Raw genomic sequence first — 27,447 nt, 5'->3', positions numbered from 1 at the left:
AATTACTAGCTAACCAACAGACAGAAAGACAAGGGGGTGAATTTTATGTTAAGAAATTGGGACTGCTGCCAATTAACACGCATGCATAAAATCCAGTGTGTTGACATTGTCGCCAATAATACGAAAGTTGTTAACAAGGCAAAAGACTTGAATCTTTTGTTGCCTTTGCCATTTTTCTGTGAGTGCATGTGAAAAAACTTGGGAGGGAGTCACGCCAGGTATCAGGATTATGTTACACCTTATGTTACAAAGGCGGATATGAAGGCTCAAAGTGGGACTGTGGCTGCATTCAGCAGAAGACCGCTGCTGAAGGTGGGAGAGTTTCATAGTGGTATAACTTTTACTTTTTATAGTTTCAGCCTGCATTAGGTCATTTTTTCAGGGAAGGGGGCATACAGGAAGTACTACAGTTAAGTTTGTGCATCCAGCATTGGACTTTTAGACTGCTGTCCCCATGGGAATTGTTCATTTTGATAGGAGGCTTCTCCACCAGTGAGGAGGAGGAGGAGGGCAGCTAGCGAGGGGCAGATGCACCCAGTGTTGTGCAACCTGCTGCTATGCAATGGGCTGCAAGGACAGACAGCAATAGCAGGCAGGCAGAGGTAAGCAAAGGCACTACCCTGACAGCCGTGTCTGCAGGATGAGGATGATATACCTCCAGATGTCCAAACAACAGCGCCTCAGAAGACAGTATCTCTAAAGGGAGACAGTCACATCCCTGTGTAACATGCTGTCGGGGGAGATTGCTTCCAGATATGTTAGTGGCCACCTGATACCTACGGCATTTAAAATGACTGTGGCCTTGAATTTCTTCACCTCAGGATCATTCCAAGCATCATGTGAAGACTTTAGTGGAATCTCGCAGCCTGTAACCCATCACTGGATAAAGGTTTATCATGGTTGCCACATTCAGGCGTGCCCATGAATTCATCTCATTTACCAGTGACAACTACAGTCAAGCAGAAGGAGCCAGAGGCTTTCCATCCATGGCTGGATTTCCGAAGATGCAAGGGGTCATCGATTGTACACATGTGGCAATAAAAGTTCCATCTGGACAGCCAGGGGTATTTGTAAGTCACTCCATCAACGTGCAGATTGTGTGTGATCATAGACAAAGGAATTATGCAGGTGTGTGCACAGTATCCCATAGCAGTCACGAGGTATATATACTTAGGCACTCCCAGGTGCCAGGGATGTTCAATGGCCCAGAACCTTTGGATGGCTGGCTTCCAGGAGATAAAGTTCACCCTTTAAAGAGGTGGCTAATGATACTATTGGTCTGCTCCAAATGGATAGATCAGGTGGCACTCTGCAATATGCACCTGCTAGTGCCTCAGTCATGGTCATGGTTTGCTGCACAACCTGGCCCTCCAGAGAGGGGAAGCCCTGGCAGAGAAGGACCTGATGGAGAGAGCTGCACCCTCTGATGATGAAGAAGGTGAGCCATGCTAGCCAGCTGTGCAAGTTGGTGCGCAGGATGCTTTGGATGCCTGGGAGATGTGAGATTCTCTAATACTGTGAAGATTCCATTAGCAATGTGTCTTTTGCTCAACGAGAATGTCTTGGCTGTGCTCAATTTTTTCTGTTATCTCCCATGCATGAACACCAGGGCTGCCTGTGCAATGCCAATTTAGGGTAACAAATCAGGTCAATCAGAGGGACCCACATGAGCACAAACTCCCTTAAAAGCATGCAGCCAATCCAAATCAAAGCCATCACATCACTCATATGATTCACTAATGCACCTGGAGCACCAATTGAAAAGAAAAGTTATTTAATAAAATTACTCAACAATCTTCATATCTATCAAAATTAAATAATCATCCTTGTGAAGCCATATGTGACTAATGAGGTGTTTTTTCCATTCGTTTACAGGTGCTGTGACATGGTGTTCACCTGTCACCATCAGCTGTATTGGAGACAAGCTGCTGACCCTTATGCCCCTTTGTCTGGGATGACTTTGGTGGGTGTCCTCCGTTTGCCTGAGGCCGCGACAGCCCCAGTGTGGTGACAGTCTCTGCATAGTGGAAGGAGGCTCATCTGTCACTGTGGCACTCTGAGGCATTTGTGTCAATGGAAGAGGAGAGGCTGACCCCATCAGAAGCACCCTAAGAGATGCCCTCCTCATGAAGGCAGCAGCAGCCATCTCATCTTGGCTCTGGGCACCAAAGCTCAGAGACAAGGTGATGGAGTGCAGGTCATTATGCATACCCAGTACCCCATCAGTAAGCTGCTGGGTTTGGCCCTCCCCTGACTGCCAGAGGCCTGCTCTATTTCAGTATCCAACATTTGGTCTTGCGGCTGTGCATGTGCTCTCACCAGTTTGTGGATCCCTTAGAGCTGACTCGCGCATACCCACTGAGATGTGTGTATCTGTGCTGGTGCTAGGTGTGGAGCAAGGATTTAACGCTGCACCATCTGAGGCATCCTTGTCCCTCAGAGGTTAACGTTGATCCCTCATGGTTAGTGGCTATAGTTGCCAAAGTTTCACCTGTGGGGGAAACAAACAAGGAGTCTGAAGGGCACCATCATTATTTAAGATGACTTCACACTTCTGGCGCCATTGGGAGATGTTAACCAAGGTCTAAACTTCAGCCCCTTCAACATTGAGACACACGTTCCTTTCCAAATTCTGCAAGGCTCCAAATTCCAAATCTATCAATGCTACCACCCCACCATCTTCTCCAGTCTCCACCAACTACCCCACCACCCACTTCAGCACTATGTTTGCTGGAGAGAGCTATGCACCCTTGGAATATTACCAGCCTGGAACCATCCTCTAACCTTTCCTTGCCCAATGGTATGATTCACTGGTTGACAGGCAGCTCAAATCCTCCAGAGAGGTTGGCTGGACCACCTCCAGTCCTGGCCTTCTCACGGACATTATATGCCGTATTCTCCTACAAATAAAAAGGGACATTGTATTAAATCTGCTGTGGAAAAATCATGACACTAGGCAACCCCACACTTGAGACACATCACACTCTCACACCCTTGCATATAGCTCCATCTGCAAAATGGTTATACACTTACCGTGGCAGATCATAAAAGCCTTTTACGGCACTGCAGCCATTTCTTTGGACAACCCCATGGTGGTGGCTACCTGTGTGACCTACATCCAGGCTGCTTTGGTCTGGCTAGGAGGGCTCCTCTCCCCGTCTGCAGTCTGAGGACCTCCCATCAATCACACAGCCTGGAGGCGACCTCACAGGGAGTCATTATCAGGTGTTGGGGCCATGCTTAGTCTGGACCCTTCAGCAGCTGGTGGCTCGATTCTCTCAGCCATTTGTGGAAAGACAAAGTGCGTTAAAGGGTAGAATTTGTGCAAGGGTCCTGAATAATACAATACTAGCACAATAATCACCAGCATTTAAAAACAAGCTCTTACCTGCTGCTGCTACTCCAGTAAATCAATGGATTTCAAAGTTTTCTTCAGCCTCCAGAGCACCAATCCTGCTGCAGCTGCCACAAACCCATGCCAAGGTCCCTTTAAATAGGTGGTCGTGGCCGACTTCCGGTTTACATCATGCCTCCGCTGTGCCCTGACATGTTGCCTTTTAGCCCCAATTGGGTGCGCTGCCCACCATTCCACTCAGCAGTTGGTTTGCTTCCTGCTGGGTGGCATGCTTTATCCAGTGACTTGAAAAGGCAGGGGCGGGAGTCAGAAAAGTGTAAAATTGATCTCAAGATATTGCAAAAATGATCGTAATTGAGCAACAGAAAAAAGGTGAGAAAAAATGAGACAGTAAAGCAAAAAAGAAAAATATAAAAACAGAAGGAGAACAAAATAAATTGAGAAAAATGGATTGGAAGAAGGTAGACATTTTTAAAATATTTTTATTATTTCAGAGCAGAGAGACCAACAGAAATAAGAAATGGGATGCAGACAGATTCATCATGGATTGACATTAGTTCTGCTTATTTCTTCTTGATATGGCAACTTTTCCATCTATTTGAGATCTGCATTTGTTTTTGTTAACACCCTACTTTGTTTTACTTAGAATTACACTCAAGCCTCCTCCGAACTTTCCTCATCTAACCGTCTTAGCAAAAATCCTCAATTCCCTTCTCCCGCATATGTTTATCTAGCTTCCCCTCAAATGAATTATACTATTCTTGTGGCTTACTTCTCTTTCCTTGGATGTTATCACTGCCTAATTTGTTTATCTCATCTGTGTTCCACGTTTTGTATCTCTGTTTAATATCTTTCCTTTTTTGATGTCTGTCATTAAATATCCATTCTGCTCAGTAAATGAATTCCAGTGAGGATTTGTACAAGTCACTGTAAAATAGCACTGCTAGATTATTCATTTCACCCTTAGTTGTCAATTCTATTTTTCATTATACCTTAGAAAAGGCTTATCCAACCCATGGGCCTGATCGTGGCTCTCAGCGCTAATGTTCAAAATGCTGGTAAGACAGGTAAGCGAAGCTGAAGATTTTGGCAAGGGCTGCTCCCTCAGTCACAGGCTGTTCCTTTCACCCGTTTGTTGCTGATTGGGTCACTAGTGAGCTGCATTCTGCTCCACCACCTCCTCTTCCTCTCCATTGACTTGCCCTGATTCTCCATATTGAACATGTTTCAGCAACATCGATTCTGTAAAGTCAGTGTAGATTGCTGGCCAGCTGCTTTAATGCCGGTGCCTTTCTTTAAGAAGCCCATGTCAGTGCGAAAGTAGGCAGACTGCCAGGGCTGAAAGGGAAGGCTATTGCAAAACCAGGATTGGCTGCACCAAGTGTGCACCAGTATTGGGGATCCAGGCAGCCATGGTCTCAGCCACATCCCTCCCTATTTCTGTGTCTTTGTGTACAATGCAACGTGTGGAAATTTTCCATATATTGTCAGTGATCTCGCCTGTGTAACTTCATTTTGCACAAAAAAATTCAGAAATAGAACAATTAACATGCATGCACTTTAATGGATTTTCATTTTGCAAATGGGTGTGTATGTGTGTGCGCATGTGCGAGAGAGCGTGTGTGCACGAGAGTGTGTGCGCGAGAGAGTGAGTGTGTGTGTGAGAGAGTGTGTATGTGTGTGTCAGAGTGTGTGGGCAGAATTTTCCCCATGTCGGGCGGGCATGGGATTGGCCACAAAACTGACCACCACCCACAATCAGGCTCCGACTGCAATTTCATGCTGGCTGGCCAATTAATGGCCAGCCAGCGTGAAACGTGCACTGGGAGCCTCAGTGCTGCCGGGGTGGGGGCAAGAGGAGCACAAGCGCTGAGATGTGCGCATGCGCAGGGGAGCGCGCATTGATAGCTCCCTGAAGGCACAGAGCTGTCTCAGGGAGTTGACAGATTTTAAATAGAAACTTTTAACATGAGATAAACACGCCCCCACATGTGATTCAGTCACATGAATGTGTGAGCGTGAATGTGTGTGTGTGTGTGAATGTATGTGTACACGTGTGAATGTGTGCGTGTGTATGAGAGTGAATGTGTGCATGTGTGTGTGACTGAATGTGTGCGTGTGTGTGTGACTGAATGTGTGTGTGTGTGTGACTGAATGTGTGTGTGCGTGTGTGTGTGACTGAATGTGTGTGTCCATGTATGAGAGTGAATGTGTGTGTGTGTGCATGTATGAGAGTGAATGTGTGTGTGTGTGAGTGAATGTGTGTGTGTGCGAGTGAATGTGTATGTGTGCGTGGGTGTATGAGAGAGTGTGTGTACGTATGAAAGTGTGTGTGTGAGAGAGACTGTGTGTATGAGCGAGTGTGTGCGCGTGTGTGGAGAGAGAGTGTGTGTATGAGAGAGTGTGTGTATGAGTGCACGCGTGCGTGTGTGTGTGAGAGTGTGGTGTGTTTGTGAGTGAGAGTGGGTGCGAGAGAGAGTGAGTATGTGGGTGAGAGAGATCCTGAGTGTGTGCATGACAGTGTGAGTGTGCATGAGAGAATGTGTGTGTGAATGAGACAGTGTGGGTGTATGTGTGAGTGAGAGTGTGTGGATGTGTGTGTGAGTGAGAGAGTGTGGGTGTGTGTGTGAGTGAGAGAGTGTGGGTGTATGTGAGTGAGAGAGTGTGGGTGTGTGTGTGACTGAGAGTGAGAGTGTGTGTGGTGTGTTTGTGAGTGTATATGTGTGAGGGAGCTTGTGTGTGTGTCTGTGTGTGAATTTGCATGTGTGTGTGTCTGTGAGTGTGCATGTGTGTGTGTGGGTGCATGTGTGTGTGCATGTGAGAGAGTGTGTGAGTGTCACAATGTGTGTGTGAGAGGGAGAGACTGAGTGTGTGCGTGACAGAGATTGTGTGTGTGAGAGAGAGAGACAGAGTGTGTGTGTGAGAGAGTGTGTGTGTGTGTGAGAATGTGTGTGTGTGAGAGAGATTGTGTGTGTGTGTGAGAGAGATTGTGTGTGTGTGTGTGAAGTGGGTGTGTGTGAGAGAGGGAGTGTGTGTGAGAGAGTGAGTGTGTGTTTAACAGAGTGTGAGTATGTGTGTGTGAGAGAAGAGTTTGTGTTTAACAGACTGTGAGTATGTGTGAGAGAGACAAGAGTGTGTGTGTGAGAGACAAGAGTTTGTGTGTGAGAGACAAGAGTGTGTGTGTGTGAGAGGGAGCGTGTGTGAGAGAGAGAGAGTGTGTGTGTTTAACAGAGTGTGAGTATGTGTGTGAGAGCGAAGAGTGTGTGTGTGAGAGCGGAGAGCATGTGTGTGTGAGAGAGAGCGTGTGTGTAAGTGAGAGCGTGTGTGAGAGAGACCGTGTGTGTGTGTGAGAGAGAGCGTGTGTGAGAGAGAGCGTGTGTGAGAGAGCGTGTGTGAGAGAGAGCGTGTGTGAGAGAGAGCGTGTGTGAGAGAGAGCGTGTGTGAGAGAGAGCATGTGTGTGTGAGAGAGAGCGTGTGTGTGAGAGAGCGTGTGTGTGAGAGAGCGTGTGTTTGTGAGAGAGAGCGTGTGTTTGTGAGAGAGAGCATGTGTTTGTGAGAAACAGTGTGAGAGAGTGGGTGTGAGTGTGTTTGTATGAGAGTGGATGTGTGTGTGCGCGTGAGAGTGTGTGTGTTTGTGACAGTGTGTGTGTGCGAGAGGGAGTAGGTGTGTATGTGTTTGGGCACTTGCCCGATATCATCACGCACTATTTTACACCCATTCATGTCGGGCGCATACCCACCCGACAGGGGAAAAATTCTGCCGTCTGTGCGCGAGAGAGGGAGGGAGTGTGTGTATGAGGAAGTGTGTGTGTGTGTGTGAGAGAGAGAGAGAGTGAGTATATGTGTGTATGTCTGAGAGAGAGAGTACATGTTAGAGAGAGAGAATGAGTGTGTGTGTTTGTGTGTGTTTATGAGAGAGAGTATGTGTGTATGAGAGAGACTGATGAACTTTTAACAGAAGAATAAAACATTTATTTTACAAAAGATGTACTATAATACAATACTCCTTCACCCACAACTATACCTTCGCAGATATATACAGATTTGTAAGGATAACACAAGTTACAAAAGCTATCTTATGCTGTAATGTTCACAGTAAATACACAGTCCATGTAAACCTATGGTGACCTGTGGTCAGACACACCACACTCTGCAACCAAGTGACAGATACCACCCCACACAGATGCTATGGATTTCTCCTCAACTCCCCCCAGACCCTTGTCGTGCCATGAGCCAATCAGTCTCGCTGAACTCCATCTTTCACACAAGGGTTCCCAATCTCCCATCTCTAAGAACTCACTTTGGAATTTTCTCCCAAGCTGACGCTTTCTCTCAGATGCCTTCTGCAAGGGTTTCGAACTCTCCTTCCGATGTTCCTCTCCCTGGGTCACCACATGCATTCAAGCTGTCTTCCGTGCACTCTCACTGACTCAGCCGTTAACAATACACTACTGCTTCACATGTCCATAGCAAAGAGTTACAGACCTTCAGCTCTTTGGATACTCTTGCCGCATGCAAGCTGTTCTCGCTTTAAATCTACTTTCTGCAGCTTCTGCCTCTTTAAGTTTGAAGCTTGGAGTCTTCCTTTCTCTCCCTCACTCTTAATTTCACCTAACAGGCCCTTTTTTCAGGTTCCTGTCCTTCCCTTTACTAGAAGGTCTTCTTGGGACTTTCTCCTGTTCCTCACCCCTGGACTTTGGGGTATCTTCTTTAGCTTGGGACTAGCTATCTGTCCCCTTTGCTCCAGTCTCTCCTGGCAGCTTCTTTCAACCAATTTTAGCTTGGGACTGGCTATCTGTCCCCTATAGGTGGCTTCAGTTTGGCAGCTGTCTTCAAACTGAACTCAAAACTGCTATTTCTTCAGTTTTTTTGTATGTGGCTGTAGGAGGAACCTGCCTCTCTGGACCTCCGTTGCTAGGCAACAGCCCAGTTTCTCTGTTTACAGTCGTCAAACTCTCATTAGAAATGCAGGCACCTTTCAAAGTGAAACTAAAACTCACATTTCTTAACACAGATACAGAAATACAAATCAAACTTAAACATTAAAGCTAAAACTCATTCCTAACACACAAAAATACAAATATGACTTACATAAACTAACACAAAAACAGAATTACCTGGAAAAACTCAGCAGGTCTGGCAGCATCGGTGGAGAAGAAAGGAGTTGATGTTTCGAGTCCTCATGACCCTTCGACAGAACTCGAAATGTCAACTCTTTTCTTCTCCGCTGATGCTGCCAGACCTGCTGAGTTTTTCCAGGTAATTCTGTTTTTGTTTTGGATTTCCAGCATCCGCAGTTTCTTTGTTTTTATTACTTAAGCTATCTCTATTTCCTAACAAGTAGTACTTTAACAAACGTGTCCTCATTGTACAGTAAAGCGCTTTGAGATGTCCGAAGGTTATGAAAAGCACTATATAAATGCAAGCCTTTTTTTGCCTATATATGCAAAATAGACTTTTTTTGGTAATGACCTGTCAATCATCCATGCACACAAGCCTTCGGTAATGCCCTGATTACTAATCCTTCAGTGAGGATATCATGATGCACCAACTGCATGGGGTGTCCTAGCTGTCAGCATCTGTCATGTCACCAGCAACTGACAAAAAAATCTTGGCACAAACGTGCTCCTGATAGTCCCACTTCCAAAACAGAGCCGCAAAAATTATTTTAAAAATAGCTTGATGTACATCAGTATGCTAGGATCTGTGCAGCTTACACTGCATTTTTAGAAGTCCTGGGCGCAGAGATATTGATGTGAATATCACACACAAATGTTGTTCATGTCATTATCCCACAAAAATCAAAAGTCTATACTTGCTTTTTGAATAATCAATATAATGATTGTGAAAGTAAACATTTTAGGTCTGAACTAAGGCGTGTTTAGCTCATACACCATTACACAATTGCAACTGCAACCAATAAATATTGAGTCCATTTAGATGACCTAGGAGTCTTCCCTTGTGTGGACTGCTTTTGTAAGATCTTTAGTTTATACTTAGTCTGCTACTGGATGTCAATTTTATCCTGAGTCCAATGTCTATATCAGCACATAGTGAAACCATTCTACTTACGCTAAACTTGGTTTTGAAATAATGAGCTAGCAACTGAGAAGAAAATGTCAGCTAAATGTACCTGACCATTCCTGCTTTCCTGCTGTCAATTCATTTTCCTGCACCATCTATTTTGGTAGGTGTAAGGGGTGTTACAAATTAGAAAACATGCAGCTAAAGAGAAGTTTAAAAAGCCATAATGCTTGTGTCTATGCATCTATTTTCCCTTTTACTTAAAAATAACATTTTTTGCAGCTTCTTTTCCGTACAAATAAACTGAGTAGGTGCAGCATGGGATGGTGAGTAATTAGGCCCACCAGTGTTTCATAATTACATTCTTAATGTTTCAGATTTAGGCCCTGGAGTTGTGCCTATTTCTCCTCTAGTTTTAACATGAGTACATCCTCGGGGGCTATGGAGAATCTGCACAAATTTGGGCTTTGGTAGTTCAGTGGGTATAGTTTATAAAGTGGATATTAGATTGATTCATTACTTTTCCTATGATTCCATGTTCCTTTTTGTTTTTTTTTAGATTTCTGGATCAGACAGTTTCTAATGTAAAGTAATATTGCATATTTAACTATTTATTAATTTTTACCTATTTCTATCTATCTTTTTTATATTAAGCGTTATGTCAGTAGCCAAGGATGAAGAACCTGAGAGTTTGGTTCTACCACCATGTGCTGTTATACCTGTAGTCCCAACTCCAGTTGAGCCACAAGTGCAAACTCCAACATTCCCTGCTCAATCGCTGACTCCACTACCATCTACCGAAGAAAGTAGCTCAACGATCTCCGTCACTGAAACTGAGACTGCTGACCGAAACATCTCTGAAGGAGAGATCCTAATAAGCTATGGGCAGCTGACTGCAGCAAAAGGTATCGCTAGACAAGACCACTTACTTAGCAATTAATCAGTAAATGTACAACTTGTGGACTGTTGCACAGAACTGTAGATACAAAACAATAGGATTTGGAGCAAGTCTGAGAAATGCAAACTAGTTACTCAAAAGCAATTGCATTGGAGAACTAAACAGTGCAATACACAGACTATCCTTGCACCTTGACATGAGTTTGAACCCAGCCTAAACAAATGAATAAATGTTTCTCTTCTGTCCTGGCTGTGAGGTCCTTTGTGAAATGAGTGTGGGTAATTTCACACAATTGTTAATGGTTATGTCCCCCCTCAATTTCCTCTGCTCCAGGGAAAATAACCCCAGTCTATCCAATCTCTCCTCATAACTAAAACTCTCCAGTCCAGGCAACATCCTGGTAAATCTCCTCTGCACTCTCTCTAGTGCAATCACATCCTTCCTATAATGCGGATTTTAGAACTGCACGCAATACTCCAGCTGTGGCCTAACTAGCATTTTATACAGTTCCAGCATAACCTCTCTGCTCTTATACCCTATGCCTCAGCTAATAAAGGCAAGTATCCCATATGCCTTCTTAACCACCTTATCTACCTGTCCCGTTATCTTAAGAGACTGGTGGACATGTACACCAAGGTCTCTCTGATCCTCGGTACTTCCCAGGGTCCTACCATTCATCATGTGTTCTCGTACCTTGTTTGTCCTGCCCAAGTGCGTAACCTCACACTTATCCAGATTAAATTCCATTTGCCACTGATCAGCCCACCTGACCAGCCTGTCTATATCCTCTTGTAATTTAAGGCTATCCTCCTCACTGTTTACACCGCACCAATTTTCGTGTCATCCACAAACTTACTGATCAACCCTCCTACATTAAAGTCTAAATCGTTTATATATACCACAAACAGCAAGGGATCCAACACCAATCCCTGTAGAACCCCACAGCACACAGGCATCCAGTCACAAAAACACCCCTCAACCATCACCCTCTGCTTCCTGCCACTCAGCCAGTTCTGGATCTAATTTGCCAAATTGCCTTGGATCCCATGAGCTCTTACCTTCAATATCAGATTCCCATGCGGGACCTTATCAAGTCCAAGTAGACTACGTCAAATGCATTGTCCTCATCTGGTCACCTATTTGAAAAATTCAATCAAATTGGTCAGACATGACCTCCCCTTAACAAAACCATGCCGACTGCCTTTGATTAATCCCTGCCTCTCCAAGGGTAGATTCATTCTGTCCCTCAGAATTGCTTCCAATAGTTTCCCCACCACTGAGATTAGAATGACTGACCTGTATTTCCCTGGTTTATCCCTTCCTCCCTTCTTGAATAACGGTACTACATTGGCTATCCTTAAGTCTTCTGGCACCTCTCCTGTGGCCAGAGAGGTATTGAAAATTATTGCCAGCACCCCTGCTATCTCCTCCCTTGCCTCACTCAACAGCAACATTCTTATAAATCTCCTCTGTACTCTCTCCAGAGCAATTATGTCCTTCCTGTAATGTAGTGACCAGAACTGTACACAAAATTGCAGTTGTGACCTACCCAGCATTTGTTACAGTTCCAGCATTACACCCTGCTTTTGTGTTCTATACCTCACCCAATAAAGGAGAGCATTCCATCTGCCTTCTTTACCACCTTATCTACCTGTCCTGCCGCTTTCAGTGACCTGTGGACATGCACTCCAAGGTCTCTCACTTCCTCTACCTCTCTCAATATCCTCCCATTTATTGTGTATCCCTTTGCTCTGTTTGCCCTCACAAAATGCATTACCTCACACTTCTCTGGATTCTCCCTAGTGTTCTCACCAATATTTATCCTTCAGCCATATAACTAGAATAGGTTATCTGATCCTTTACCCATCACTCTTTGTGGGGCATTGCTGCTTGCAAATTAGTTGCTATGTTTCCCATATTACAACAGTGACTACATTTCAAAAATTACTTAAAGTGCTTTGGGACATCCTGAAGTTGTGAAAGGTGCTGTCGAATGCAAGTCTTTCTTTCTTCCATCCAAAGAAGGTATAGTGACACTGCAGCATTCCTTGAGCAATGCACTGAAGTGTCAGGCTAGATTATGTGGTCAAGACCTGCATTGGGTCTGGAACACAAAAGTTTTTACAGGGGTAAGGATGAGCAAATGAGAAAGCTCTTGAAGTTTCACAAGTTGGGGACGTCCATCAACAACAACTTGCAATTATATCATGCCTTTAACGTAGAAAAATATTTCATTAGTGCTTCAGAGTCATGGGGTGAAATTTTACAGCCCCTCCCACCGGTGGGATTTTCTGGTCCCATCGACATCAATGGAGTTTTGAATGGCTTGCCGCATTTTCCAGTCCCATACCACCCACAACAGGCCTGTAAAATACCACCATGTTCACTAAAATGAATGCCAAACCAAAGGAGGAGATGTTAGGAAGGATGATCATAAGCTGGTCAAAAAGGCATGTTTTAAGGTGGGTATTAAAGGAGCGGAGGGTTTTAGAGAGATATAGGGGAGAAATTCCAGAGCTTGGAGCCTAGGTGGCTAAAGGCATGTCTGCCAATAATGGAGCGAAGAGAAGCAGGACTGCACAAGAAGTCCGAGTTTGATGAACAGAGAGCTTGGTGGAAAGGGGGAGTTGGTTGTCGTGCTAGAGGAGCTCACTTTTATTTTCAACGGTGAGGCCAAGAATGGATTTAAGCAGGAGAATGAAAATGTTAAATTTAAGGCGTTGAGGCCTAAATCAATGCAGGTCAGCAAGTAAGAATTGATGGATGAAGGAGTCTTAGAGCGGGATGATATGAGCAGCAGAATTTTGGATCAGCTGAAATTTGAGGTGGGAGTGAAGGATGGGAGGCCAGCCAGACAAATAGTTCATTCTGGAGGTTCAAAAACATGGATGAGTCTTTTGGCAACAAATATGTTAAGGTAGGGACAGAGGCCTTTGATGTTGTGCAGGTAGAAGTCAGTGGTATTTGTGATAGAGGGGATGTGGTGGTCAGAACTCAGCTCAGGGTCAAATAAGATGCCAAGGAAACAAATGGTCAATTGCAGCATTAACCCCAGTGGCTGGAAATGAGAATGGAATCAGTGGCAAAGGCACAGATATTTTGGCAAGTGCCTTGGTCTTCCCAATATTTGGATGGAGGAGATAATGACTCATACAAGAATGGATGTCAGAAAGCATTCTGACAACACAGGCAACTGAGAGGAGCGATGTAGAGACAGTGCTTGCTGGAATCTACAGCCAGAATTTTATGTTGAATGAGCAGGCGTGTGCCTGCCCCGAAATCGCATGAAATAATGCGAGAAGACGTTGGGCGTGCGTCCCGACGTCTTCGTGCTTGCACGTAATGTTACAGTCAGTGGGCGCACAGGAGTCAGAAGCGCACTGCATGCCTGCTGACAATTAAGTGGACAATTAAATCCATTGACCACCTAATTGATCGAAATTTTACATTGCCCGTGCAATTTAGCACTCATTGCATGGCAATACAGGAAGGCGGCCAATCTTATTTCTCGTTTCTCGTCCAAGGTCAGGATAAATAGGGACCGGAGCATTGACTGTGTAAGTTGTTAGAAGTTCAGGTGAGAGGTTGCTGCTGCTGTAGTGCTGAGATTTCATGGTTTCTACAGGAGTATTTGCTTTGTTAGCTTTGTTTTGAGGACTCTTTTGTTATGTCAACTCTCTTGGAGGATTTCTGCATTCAGTACATGAGATAGAGCTATCTGTATTTCAGCATTGTTCAGCATTGGGGATTGTTTACTCTGTTGGTGGGGCCTCCTCTGAAGAGAAAGAGAGGGGCAGAAGGGAGAGGAGGCAAGGTGTCCACAGCGGTGTCCCAGGGAGAGATCTGTAGGAGGAGAGGTGCAGGCACAGGGGGTGCAGAGTCAGCAGGGAGAGCAAGGCGGAAGGCACCGCAGAAGACGCCACCATCCTGCTGCCAGAGTGTATTGGCAGCAATCCAACTACCTCAACATGTCTGACAACCAGTGCTGCAGGAGTCTCCGTCTCTAGGGTCACCGTGACATCCATATGCCAGATGATTGGGCTGGAGATGGCCTCCAACTCTGTGGGTGGGAACTCAATGCCAGTGGCTCCAAATGTCATAGTAGCCCTCAATTTTTTTTCATCTGGATTCTTCCAGGAGTCAGTGGGGGATCTGTGTGGAGTGTCCCAATCAGCTGTCCACAGATGCATCAAGCTGGTCACTGAGGCTCCCTTCAGATGGGTCATGACATTCATTCATAACTGGATGGACGAAGCCAGCCAGAGCGTGCCAGAGGCTTTGCAGCATGCTGTGTTCCCTCGCATCCAGGGTGCCATCGACTGTACTCGTGGCCATCAAGGTGCCAGGTCAGCCGGATGCCTTCGTGAACAGAAAGGGCTTCCACTCCATGAACATACAGGAAGTATGCGACCACCATACACAGATTCTGCAAGTCTGTGCAAGGTACCCTGGCAGCTCCCATGATGCATACATCCTGCGACACTCTCAAGTGCCAAGGCTCTTCGCGGCTCCAGCTTGGCTGGATGGTTGGCTGCCGGGTGACAAAGGATATCCTTTGAAAAGGTGGCTCATGATGCCACTCCGGCACCCAAGGACAGAGACAGAAGAGAGGTACAGTAGGAGTCATGCCTCCACAAAGACAGTGGTTGAGAGGACCAATGGTCTGCTGAAGATGAGATTCCACTGCCTGGACCGATCAGGGGGTGCACTGCAATCCTCCAGAGTGTGTGTTGCTTATAATTATTGTCTGCTGCGCTCTGCACAATCTGGCTCTGGCAAGGGGGGACCCACTGGAGAATGAGGATAGCGAGGCAGCTCCACAGGCCTCAGAGGATGATCCTACAGATGGATCTGATGAGTAGCCAGGCAGGCACAGGGTGGGGACATGGAGGCAAACTTGAGGAACCTTCAGGGAGGCAGGGACACCAGGGAGACCTTGATTCAATGCACCTTCAGCTAGGCTGTCAAGGCACAGATTCAATCTCATGGCAAGGGCGCTGCCTCCTTCACACACATTTCTGAGAAGGCAATCCCATGATCCCAATGTTGTTTCCCAACTCTGTAATAAGGTTTGCTGCCCCTGCCATCTAAAATAAGGCACTGATGAACCCTGCATAAATGGAAAAATGAAGGACACTCAGGGCATTGAAACAAATTCTAGATTTATATCTTTTCCAGAGTTGCAAAAAAGGAACCTAATATAATTTTGTTGTCACTCTCACACAAAAACAATACATAACACTGTTGAAAAGAAAGCATGTTACCCATGATAACCCCATCCTGTGCTCATGGTGCCTTAAACTTAACGCTTGCGAGTGCTGCATCACTAGCAGCAGCTTTGGAGGCAGATTGCCGACCGTGATGTCCTGTCGGCTCTAATGATCTTGGCAGTTATCCTCTAGTCGGCGGGTCCTGAACATGCTCCACCTGGGAGGGTGCGACCAGCAACATGGCTGGGCACTCCTTAGTCGTCATGGCTTCATCAGATGCCATGGTCATTGGCAGAGGGGCAGCGGAGCTGCCACCCTCATCTGGAGCGCCGTGAGAGGAGCCCACAGAGGTGACAGGCAGCTTGTCCGCAAGTGTGAGGTAGGTCTGGACCTCCCTGCTTATCATTGATAGACGGGCACCCAGCAGGATGACTAGTTGCCTCATCCATCTCTCACACTGGCTGTGACCTCCTGGGGACAGTGCCTGTGTGAGGGCTTGCAGGCGTGAGCGCAACCCCAGGAACCCCTGATTCTATTCCTGGAGCTGCCTCTCCATGAGAGTCGCTACTCTTTCAGTGGAGGAGCATGTGCGCTCAGTGCTCTGTGCCAATGCAGGGCTCAAGCTCCTCATGGACTCCTCCATGACAAACACCATGACATGCAGACCCTCAGGGATCTCTGCCAGATCTCTCCACGCATCGACTTCCAGCATTTGCTGCCTGATGGACGACTCCAGAGGCTCATCATCTGCCTCGGAATCATCATCATTCTGATCTCCAGCAGTCCTCTAACAGCTGGCATTCTCTGCCAGTTCCTCATTGCAAGTGTGCTGTGCCTTCTCCACAGTGCACTACCATTTGAGCCGTCGAGTTAATGCCCACCAACGTGCTTGTGTCTGCCGTGGTGCCTGGCAGCGAGAGAGGGTGTGACGCTGGTGGATCTGTCAGCAGCTCCTCCTCAGGTGTCAAGGCAGGGTCCTCAGCATCCTGACAGCCTCTGGAGGATGGCTCATGTGAGGGAGGAAGACAATATGTTAGTATTGTCAATCATCACATAGTCAATGCGCATACCAGGTGGGTGGGTGGATAACAGCATCATGGTGGCATTGTAATTGCTGGATCATTGGAGACTCTTGCTCAGAAGTCTTCTAAATTGACCCTACATTGTTTGCACTTTCCACCAGTCTTGCATGTGTCCACTAGACTCTTACTTTCCTCTGATACCCCTGCTTCTCCGAGACCTGAGGACCTTGCTCCTCGCTGGCACTCTAGCTCGAGGGTGTCCATCTCAAATTTGGTCAGTTGGTTGGCCACCCCAATGCCCGTTTGTCTGTACTCCACAGCATTATTGCTTCTTTTCTCCTGTTCGGAACATTAGTCCACCCTCTGCCTTCAAAACCGTACCAGTTTTGCCCGCCCTCCCCGAAGGACCAGGTTGAGGAGCCCATCAAATTTGCACATCCCACCTTTCTATGCCCCCAAGGCTAGCGGCCACATTTCCAAGCCTTGGATGGCATAGGTGTATGTGCCATTTGTCACTCTGATTCTTAGACCCCTGAGTGTGGTGAAGGATGACCACCCTTCACAACATCTCCACACAATACCATGCCAACTTCGTACTCACCCTTGCCGAGCGCAGAAGATTATTAAACCATTTGTGGCACTGGATCCAGGAGCAACACACTATGTCATGCCTGCTGACCTGGGTTGCCACCTCAGACCAAGCCTTCTTTGTCTGCTGTGTTGGCCTCCTCTTGCCACCCTGTGGCATCAGAATGTCCCACCTGCCACTCACTGCCTCCACTAGAGTGCACAGGCACTTGTCCGAGAACGGGGGGACAGAGTGCCTACCAGCATTGCCCTCCTGCCTTGCATGTCTAGCAGGTGCTGAGGCCACAACTCCTGCAAATTTCAAAAGTCTTTCCAAGACAGTTCCCTGAGGCTCCTCAAAACTTCCTGAGAGCCTTCAGGGAGCTGCCTCTGCAGTTTATAAATACCCTGCTGGGCCCCCATTGGACCCAGTGCCCCCACCCTGCTGCCGCGGATCGCCAGTGTTGGGTGCGTTTCATGTTGGCTGGCCCTTAATCGGCCAGCCAGCATGAAATCATGTTTGGGGTCCGATCGCAGTCAGAAACGGAAATCACAGCCGCTTCCGGGACTGCCAATCAAGCATGCCCAACAAGCACAAAATTCAGGCCTTCATGTCTGCAGACCATGTCAGCAATGGGCAGCTTCTAGTTGTGATACCTACTAGATATCATGCACACCTTATATTTAAATATTGGGAGAGTTGGATATTTAACAGATTGAAAGCCTTAAACCTGCTTTTTGGGATCAGAATATATATAGAAATAAATATATAAAACCAAAACAGAAATCACATAGGGTACAGGTCAGGTGTCATGCTCCAAAGTGCTCCTACAAAGACAAATAGTGAGTGTTTTGCTAATCAAAGCTAAATAAACAAGATACTTCAGTAACTTATGTGGAGAAAACCATTATTTTCATTTTAGTACATCATTATAATTCTGAATTGCAATGCGATTGTTCATGTCTATGTGAAATTTATATCTGCGCATAACAACAATTGAATGGCAACTCTGTTTTCACTTTTTATTTATTATTTCATGGGACATGAACATTGTTGGCAAGGCCAGCATTTGTTGCCCTTTCTTAAGTGCCCTTGAGAATGTGGTGGTGAGCAGCCTTTTTGAACAGCTGCAGTCCATGCCGTGTGGATAGGTGTACTCCTGCAGTGCAGTTGGGAAGGGAGTTCCAGGATTTTGACCCCACAGCAGTGAAGGAACGGCAATATAATTCAAAGAAAGGATGGTCTGTGGTTTGGAGGGAAACTTGCAAGTGGTGGAGTTCCCAGACATCTGCTGTCCTTGTTCTTCTAGGTGGTAAATGTCTCAGGTTTGGAAGAATGCTGTTGAAAGAGGCTTGGCATGTTGCATCTTGTATATGGCACACATGGCTCCTCATGTGCATTGGTGGAGGAGGGAGTGAATGATTAAAGTTGTGGACTGGGGGTGGTGGTAAGGCAGTCATGTAGGCTGCTTTGTCCTGGATGGTGTTGAGCTTCTTCAGTGTTGTTGGAACTGCACTCATGCAAGTGGAGGGTACGCCTGACTTGTGCCTTACACGGGGGAACAGGTTTTGGGAAGTCAGGTGATGAGTTACTCATTGCAAAATTCTCAGCCTCTGACATGCTCTTGTAGCCACAGTACCTATATAGTTAGTCTAGTTAAGTTTCTGCTCGATGGGAACCCTCAGTATGTTGATAGTGGGGGAATTCAGTGATGGTAATGCTATTGAATGTCAAGGGGAGATGATTTGATTCTCTCTTGTTGGAGATGGTTGTAGGATGGTACTTGTCTGGGGCAAATGTTACTTGCCACTTAACAGCCCAAGCCTGAATTTTGTTATGCTTGTTGCATATGGAGATGAACTGCTTCAGTATCTGAGGAACACTCTGCAATCATCAGCAAACAACTCCACATCTGACTTTATGATGAGGGAAAGTCATTGATGAAGCAGCTGAAGATTGTTGGACCTTGGATACTACCCTGAGGAATTCCTGCAGCGATGTCCTGATGTTGGGGCAACCATTACCATCTTCCTTTGTGCTAGGTATGACTTCAACCAGAGGAGAGTTTTCCCCCTGATTCCCATTGACTTCAATTTTGGTAGGGCTCCTTGATGCCACCCTTGGTCAAATGCTGCCTTGATGTCAAAGGCAGTCGCTCTCACCTCACCTCACCTCTTGAATTTAGCTCTTTAGTCTATATTTGCGCCAAGGCTGTAATGAAGTCAGGAGCCGCGTGGCCCTGGTGGAACCCAAACTGAGCATCAGTGAGCAAATGATTGCTGTGTAAGTGCCGCTTGAAAGCACTGTTGATGACATCTTCCATCACTTTGCTGATAATTGAAAGTAGGCTGATGGTAATTGGCTGGATTGGATTTATCCTGCTTTTTGTGGACAGAATGTACTTAGGCAATTTTACACATTGTCAAGTAGATGCCAGTGTTGTAGTTGCACTGGAACAGCTCAGCTAGAGGTGTAGCTGGTTCTGGAGCACGTGTTCAGTACTACTGCTAGGTTGTTGTTAAGGGCCAAAGCCTTTGCTGTATCTGATGTATTCATAATTTCTTGATAACATTTTCTGGTGCGTAATTGAATATGTCTTTTCTTTTTCAGCTTTAGTAGAAGAAGGTATATCCTTTCCAAACCTCAATATTAGTTTGTCCAGTACACTCCAAGATGCTCAAGAAATGGTAAGTTTATGAAAGATGTGGCTTTACAAACTCATCCAACAAACTCTTTGAATTCAAATTCACTGTTATCTCTGGCTTTGCATTTTATAAGCTGTATTTCATTTCAGTTTTGCTGCTAAAAAGACAGTTTTGTGAATGTAATTTTATCTGTGAGAGTGACTACTCTGATATATAACAATAGTTAATGCCCAAGCAACATTTCCCATAGTGGACCAAGTATAATATCTGATTGCAGTAACTCTCTTTTCTCTCCCTCATAATTGAAGAATTACTTAAATGCCATTGATTAAGTTTGACTCTTTGTGCGGCACGATTTGGTAAGTGCTGGTTCTGGATGGCCCCTCACTTGAGTTGCCACTATTATACATATGTAGAATCACAGCCCGCCATGTCCATGCCGTCTCTCTGCAAGAGTAACTCAGCTGAAATAAGTCCCCTGCCTTTTCCCTGCAGCCCAGCAATTTCTTTTCTATTCAGATAATTATCCACATCACTTTTGAAACCAATGATCAAATCTCCCTCCGCCACTCTCTCAGGCAGTGGATTCCAGATCCTAATCTCTTGCTGTGTAAAATAGTTTTTCCTTATTCACCTTTGGTTCTTTTGTCACTCACATTAAATCTGTGTCGTCTAGTTCTCAGCTCCCTCGCCAATTGGGACAGTTCCTCCCTGAGTACTCTGTTAGACTTCTCATGATTTTGAACCCCTCCATCTTATCACTGTCAACCTTCTCTTCTCTGAGGAGAACAGCCCCAGCTTCTCTTATCTATTCATGTAACTGAAGTCCCCCTTCCCTGGAACCATTCTCATAAATCTTCTCTGCATTCTCTCCAATTCCTTCATTAAGTGTGGTGCCCACAATTGGACACAGTACTCCAGCTGAGGCCGAACCTGTATCTTAAAAAGGTTCACCATAATTTTCTTGCTTTTTGAATCTGATGCCTGTATTTATAAAGCCCAGGATTCCATATGCCTTATTAATCATATTCTCAACCTGCCCTGCCTGATTTGTGCATACATATCCCCAGTTTCCTCAGCTCTTGCACCCCCTTTAGAATTAAACCTTTTAATTTATATTGCCTCTTCTTGTTCTTCCTACAAAAATTCATCATTTTTTTGCATTAAATTTTATCTGCCCATTTCACCAGCCTGTCTTATGTCTCTTGAAGTCTATCTCTATCCTCCTGACAGTTCGCAATACTTCCAAGATTTATGTCACCTGCAAATTTTAAAGTGATTTCCTGCACACTCAAGTCAAGGTCATTAATATAGATCAAGAAAAGTACTGACCCTAATACCAACCTCTGGAGAACTCCACTGTACCCCTTCCCCCAATCTAAAAAAGCAACCGTTCACCACAACTCTCTATTTCCGTCATTTAGCCAAATTCATATCCATGCTGCCACTACCTCTTTATCCCTTTTATTCTATGGACTTTAACATTCCTTACAAGCTTGTTATGTGGCACTTTATCAAACACGTTTTGGAAGTACATGTGCACCTCATCAACCCTCAGTTACGTCATGAAAAAACTTAAGCAGCTTAGTTAAACTTGATTTGCCTTTAACAAACTTGTACTGACTTTCCTTAATTAATGAACAATTGTCCAAGTCACTTCTAATTTTGTCCCAGATTATCATTTTGAAACACATCCCCACCACTGAGGTTAACCTGACTGACCTGTAGTTGTTGGGCTTATCATAAGAACATAAAAAATAGGAGCAGGAGTAGGCCATATGACTCCTTGAGCCTGCTCCGCCATTCAATAATATCATGGCTGATCGGATTGTGGCCTTAACTCCACTTTCCGACTCACTCTCATAACCCTTAACCCCCTTGTAGATCTAAATCTGTCTAACTCTGCCTTGAATATATTCAATGAGCCAGTCTCCACTGCTCTCTGGGCTGGCGAATTCTAAAGATTATCAACCCTCTGAGAGAAGAAATTCTCCCTCATCTCCATTTTAAATGGGAAATTCCTTATTTCCAAACTGTGGCCCCTAGTTCTAGTTTCCCCCATGAGAGGAAACATCCTCTCAGGATCTACCCTGTCAAGACCCCTCAGAATCTTTTATGTTTCAATAAGGCCAGCACTCATTCTTTTAAACTCTACTGGGTACAGGCCCAGTCTGCTCAACCTTTCCTCAAGAGAAGTGCTTCATCCCAGGAATCAGCCTAGTGAACCTTCTCTGAACTGCTTCCAAAGCAAGTATATCACTTCTTAAGGAGACAAAAACTGTACACAGTACTCTAGGTGAGGTCTCACCATTGCCCTGGACATTTGTACCAAGACTTCCCAACATTTATACTCCATCCCCTTTTTATAAAGGCCAACATTACATTTGTCTTCCTAATTATTTGTTGTACCTGCATGCTAACTTTTTCTGATTCATGTACGAGGATACCCAGTTCCCTCTGTACTTCAACATTCTGCACTTTCTCTCTATTTGAATAATATTCTGCTTTTCTATTCTCCTCACCAAGTGGACACCTTTTTCCACATTATAGTCCCATTTGCCAATTTTTTGCTCACTCACTTAACTTATCTCTATTCCTTTTGAAGACTCTTTGTATCCTCCTTACAACTCGCTTTCCTTCCTACCTTTGTATCATGAGCAAATTTGGCTACAGTGCAGTTGATCCCTTCATTCAAGTAATTAATATATAAATATTTGAGGCCCAGGCACAGATCCCTGTAGTACTCCACTAGTTACAGTTTGCCAACCTGAAAGTGACCAATTTATCCCTTCTTTGAACAAGAGCATAACATTTGCAATTCTCCAATCTTCTGACACCACCCCTGCATCGAAGGAGGATTGAAAGATTTTGACTAGTGCCTCAGCAATTTCCAGCCTTACTTCCTTCAGCATCTTGGGATGCATCTCATCTGGTTCTGGTGACTTATCAATCTTAAGTATAGCCAGCATTTCTAAGGCCTTTCCTTTATCAATTTTTAGTCAATCCAGTATTTCAATTACCTTCTCTTTCACAAAGTGTTACAAAAGTGGAATTCGTTACCACAAGGAGTGGTTAGCAAATAGTATAGATGCATTTTAGTGGAAACTAGACAAGCATATGGGGGAGAAAGGAATAGATGGTTACATTGGTAGATTTAAATGAGAAAAGATGGGAGGAGGCTCTAGTGAAGCTTAAACAATCGCATAGACTGGTTGGACCAAATGGCCTGTTTCTGTGTCCTATGTAACCCCATGTGAGCATCTTCTTCCTTGTTAAAGACAAGTGCATTTGTGAGCCTTACACTGAGTGTCAGCAGACTTATTTGACCACAGTGGTATTACCACCAAGTTCAATTTTCACCTCATCAGTGGCAGATTTATAGTTAGTGGGGCCTGTGCTCAGCTTCATTTTTTGGGACCCCCAAGACCAAGAAAATACACAAATTGATCAGTGCTTCACACACACTCACTCTCCTCCCCCACCCACCACCCTCACACTCTCTCTCACCTCAGTTGGAGTTCACTGCTCCCTGTTGCCTTGCCTGGGGTCTGTCCGCTGCCTTGTCTGGGGTCTGTTCCCATACCCACACACTTCCACACCCACACGTTCACTCCCTCCCACACTCTTTCACACAGGGCAGAATTTTCCTGTTGGCGTGTGGGGGCAGGCCCTGCACACCAATGTGTAAAATGACGCACAGTGGGTCGGGCGAGTATCCCGACATCACCGCAAGCTATTGCAATTTTTCACTGGGCGGGCGCACAATGATCTCTGATGTGCCCCTGCCATTAATTAATGGGCCACTTAAAGCCCTTGAGGCACCAATTGATGGCGATTTTTCAGGGCCCATGTGATCTTCAGGTCGTCGCATGGGCACAATGGGCAGGTGGGTAGGACACATTTGTATGAACCTTGTCAATGGGCGGGATAAGAGGGGTCAGTGGGGTCACGAATGTGCTCAGTCAGATATATATTTTTGAAAGCTACTAATACTTGCCTGTGTGAGCAGAAATACTTCAAAACTCATACCAGTTGCTTGGACAGAATTCACAACCTCCAGGTCAGTACTCTGCAGTGAAGAACCTTTTTGGGGCCTGCAGGTTTCAGGAAGCCTTCTCTTAGCCTGGGAATGGGAGTTGTGCTCTCCACTGGAGACACCTCCTCTGAGGAGGAAGGGAGGGCCAGAAGGGGGAGGAGGCCGGGAGTGCACATCTAGCCTCCAGGGGAGCCACCTATGGGAGGAGAGGCACAGGCACAAGGGGCGTAGGGCCAAGAGGAAGTCCAAGGCAGAAGGGGCTGCAGAAGACGCCAGTATCCTGCTGCCAGGGTACACGGTCGGCGAAGCAGCTACCTCAATATGTCTGAGGTGCAGTGCCAAGGAGGATCCGTCTCTCAAGGGAGACAGTCAACTCTATCTGTCAGCTGATAGGCCCTGAGATCTCCGCTAACTATGTGGATGGGCACCCCATGCCAGTGGCTCTAAAGGTCACAGCTGCCCTCAACTTCTATGCCTCTGGCTCCTTCCAGGGCTCGGTGGGTGATCTTTGCAGTGTCTCCCAATCAGCTGTCCACGCTTGTGTCAAGCAGGTGAGAGACGCTGTGTTCAGGCGTGCATTGATGTTCATCCACTACCACTGGGACGAGGTCAGCCAGACAGAGCAAGCCAGAGGCTTCGCAGCCATTGCTGGCTTCCCCCGCGTCCAGGGTGCTTTAGACTGCACACATGTGGCCATCAAGGCACCAGCAGGTGAGCCGGGTGCCTTCGTCAACAGGAAGGGCTTCCACTCCATGAACGTGCAGATAGTATGTGACCACAGGATGCTGATTCTACAAGTCTGTGCAAGGTACCCAGACAGTTCCCACATCGCCTACATCCTCAGACACTCCCAGTTGCTGGAGCTCTTCAGTGCTCCAGTCCTGCTGGATGGATGGCTGCTGGGTGACAAGGGCTATCCCCTCAGCAGGTGGCTCATGACGCCTCTCTGCCATCCAAGAACAGAAGCTGAGCAGCAGTTCAATAGGAGCCACGGCACCACAAGGGCTGTGGTGGAGCGAACCATCGATCTTCTCAAATGCGCTTCCAATGCCTGGACCGTTAAGGGAGCGCACTCCAGTACTCCCCAGATCGTGTGTTGCTGATAGTGGATGCATGCTGCGCTCTCCACAATCTTGCACTGGAAATGGGGAGATGCTGTGGACAAAGAAGATGTCGACACAGTTGCTGCGGCTGCACACGATGCGAGTCTGAGGATGATCACGCACAGGGAAATGCTGAGGGGGTAGATGCTGACCCGGGCATACTGCAGGGAGGCAGGGACACCTGGGGGGCTTTAATCTAATGAACCTTCAGCTAGAAGACCACAGAGGGAAATCTAACAAAAGCCTGTGCTGCAGGCTCCATTCTCGATATCTGAGTGCTAAATCTACCTGGATAGGAACATTAACTAAGGGCCTTGTCAATAAAGCTCAATGTGACACAATTCACTCATAACATCATGCATAACCATCCACCTGCAGAGGAAAAGAGGCACTCTCAGCCATGGTCACATGTCTAAATTTAGTGATATAACAAAATGATCGTAAGGAAACAAAATGACAAATGTGTTAAACAACATGCCAACTAATCATGACCTCATTGCAGGGCAACACAAAAGCACCAGTGAGAAACCCATGGTGTGCCCAAGGTGCCTTAAATTTACGCTTTCGGGTGCTGTCCCCTTGCCTGTACTGGCATCTGAGACAGCCTGCTCACTGTGCTGTCCTATTGGCCTCAATGACCTTGGCGGATGTCCTCTGGCCCGTGGAGCCTGTGCTGGCCCCGCCTGGGAGGGAGCAGCCAGTGCCATGGTTGGCATCTTCCCAGTCTTCGCAGCCTCACCAGATGCAACGGTCACTGGCAGAGGGGCAGAGGAGCAGCTGCCCTCATCCAGAGCGCCCTGCGAGGAGAGCCCGCAGAGATGACAGGCAGCTGCTGCGCTGACGTGCGGTCGCTTCAGAACTCCCTGCTCACCATAGATGGATGGGCACCAAGCTGGGAAACTTGGTGTCAAGACCATCTCCCACACTGGCACTGACCAGCTGAGGTCAATGCCGCTGTGAGGCTCGCTGGTCCGCGTGCATCCCCAGGAAGCCCTGACTGGTCTCCTAGAGGAGCCTCTCCACAAGAATCGCCACTCTCTCCATGGAGGAAGCATGGCATTCGGACAAGTGGCTCAATGCATTGGCGAGGGTCCGCATGGACTCCTCCACCACGGAGACCAAGCCTCATGTATTTCCGCCAGATCTTCGCGCACACTCTGCTGGACTTTCAGCGTTTGAGCATGTGCCTGGTCCCCTGCAGTCCTCCGACTGCTGGCACCCTGGGCACTTTCTGTCTCCACCAGCTCCTCCAGCGACTGTGAAATGCCCTCAGCGCTGTGCCCCAGGACACTAGCCGATGATCTAATTCCCACCGAGATGCTAATATCTGCGCTGGTGCCTGCCTGGCAGAAACGGTATGATGCTGGTGGGTCAGAGACTTCAGGACCCTCAGGTGTGAGAGGGGGGTCCCTGTGCCTCCTCTTCCTGGCTCTGATCTGCTGAAGTTGAAAGGAGGAACAAGGGCATTTGATTAGTTAACGTGGAGACAATGTCAATGTGCACCCCTGTCCCCTGGATCTTTATGCGCTTATCCTTCCATAAGCAATGGTCAAGCCGTGTTGCAAACTTCAAACCCTGAACATTTAGCAGTGTAATGGCTGCTGGGACTCTAATGGTGATCTCAGTGCTGGGCTAACATACCTGCCCATGGCACCCCAGCCTCACCGACACTTGATTGAGGATCTCCTGCTCGAACCCGGAAATGATGGCCAACTGGGCCGGCCCTCCGCCAGTCCTCAACCACTCGGCAGCATTATGAGCATTCTTCTCCCGAAAAGGAGAAAAGAGCATTGATTAGTGCAACTTGTACCTGGAATCTCTTCGCTGCCGTCCCATCCCAACCAAACTGGAACATTGCAGGGCTCCCGTGCCTCCTCACCCAACAACTACTGCACACTCACACAAAGGTGCCAGGCCTGTCCCCTGACTTTGCCAAATGAAGCCTACATCACATTTGGCACCACATGGTCCAACCTTGCAAAGCAAGGAGGCGCAAGCACGTGGAATGCAGAGGGCAGCAGATAGACCGAAGCTCCCCTCCCAGCATGTCAGCAGTCTGACTTTGACATGTTTTGCAGTTGCAGCACTGCACCTTGGTGCAGGTCCTCCAGGTTGCCTCCAAAACAGTAATGTGGGCGTCACTGTACCGCATGCTGAGGGTGCAGAACCCATCTCATCACCAGCCTCTCAGGGTGACTTCGGCATTGCCAATATCTGCTGGCCCACCCAATGAAGGACACATGCCATCAATAATTCAATGCAGTAACTGCACTCAGAGCTGTGGGTGTGGGAGCCAAGGGGGAATGCCTACCTGCTGGGTTGACTGACCAATGGCAACATGGCACCCACCAGTGCGCAAAAGGTCATTAAAGCGCTTGTGGCACTGGATCCAGGTGCGCCACACCACATGGTGGGAGCTGCCACCTCCTCCCAGGCATGTTTGGTCATGTTGGGGGGGGGCCTCCTCCTCCTGTCCCTCGGAACGGGGACCTCCTGCCGTGCTGCCACCTCCTCGAGGAGGGCAGCAAGGCAATCGTCTGAGAAATGAGGGGCACAGTGGCCCCTTGCCTTACCCTCCTGCCTGGC

General features: G+C 46.8%; 1 protein-coding gene across 6 annotated transcripts in view; it reads left to right on the top strand.

The window, feature by feature from the left end:
- kiaa0586 (KIAA0586 ortholog) overlaps positions 1–27,447 on the top strand; it is a 667,340-nt gene that overhangs the window by 551,407 nt on the left and 88,486 nt on the right. For 5 of the 6 annotated variants that reach the window (XM_041214268.1, XM_041214267.1, XM_041214271.1 and 2 more), the window contains 2 exons: positions 10,034–10,284; positions 19,688–19,764. In XM_041214268.1, the coding sequence (XP_041070202.1) occupies positions 10,034–10,284; positions 19,688–19,764 (328 nt within the window). Of the gene's footprint in view, positions 1–821; positions 1,071–1,875; positions 2,004–10,033; positions 10,285–19,687; positions 19,765–27,447 lie in introns of those variants that run through there. The other variant, XR_005946263.1, reaches the window with a different exon arrangement.

This window comes from Carcharodon carcharias, chromosome 20 (genome assembly GCF_017639515.1).
Source record: "Carcharodon carcharias isolate sCarCar2 chromosome 20, sCarCar2.pri, whole genome shotgun sequence".
Classification (NCBI taxonomy): domain Eukaryota; kingdom Metazoa; phylum Chordata; class Chondrichthyes; order Lamniformes; family Lamnidae; genus Carcharodon; species Carcharodon carcharias.
This window is presented reverse-complemented; position numbering and strand designations above follow the sequence as displayed.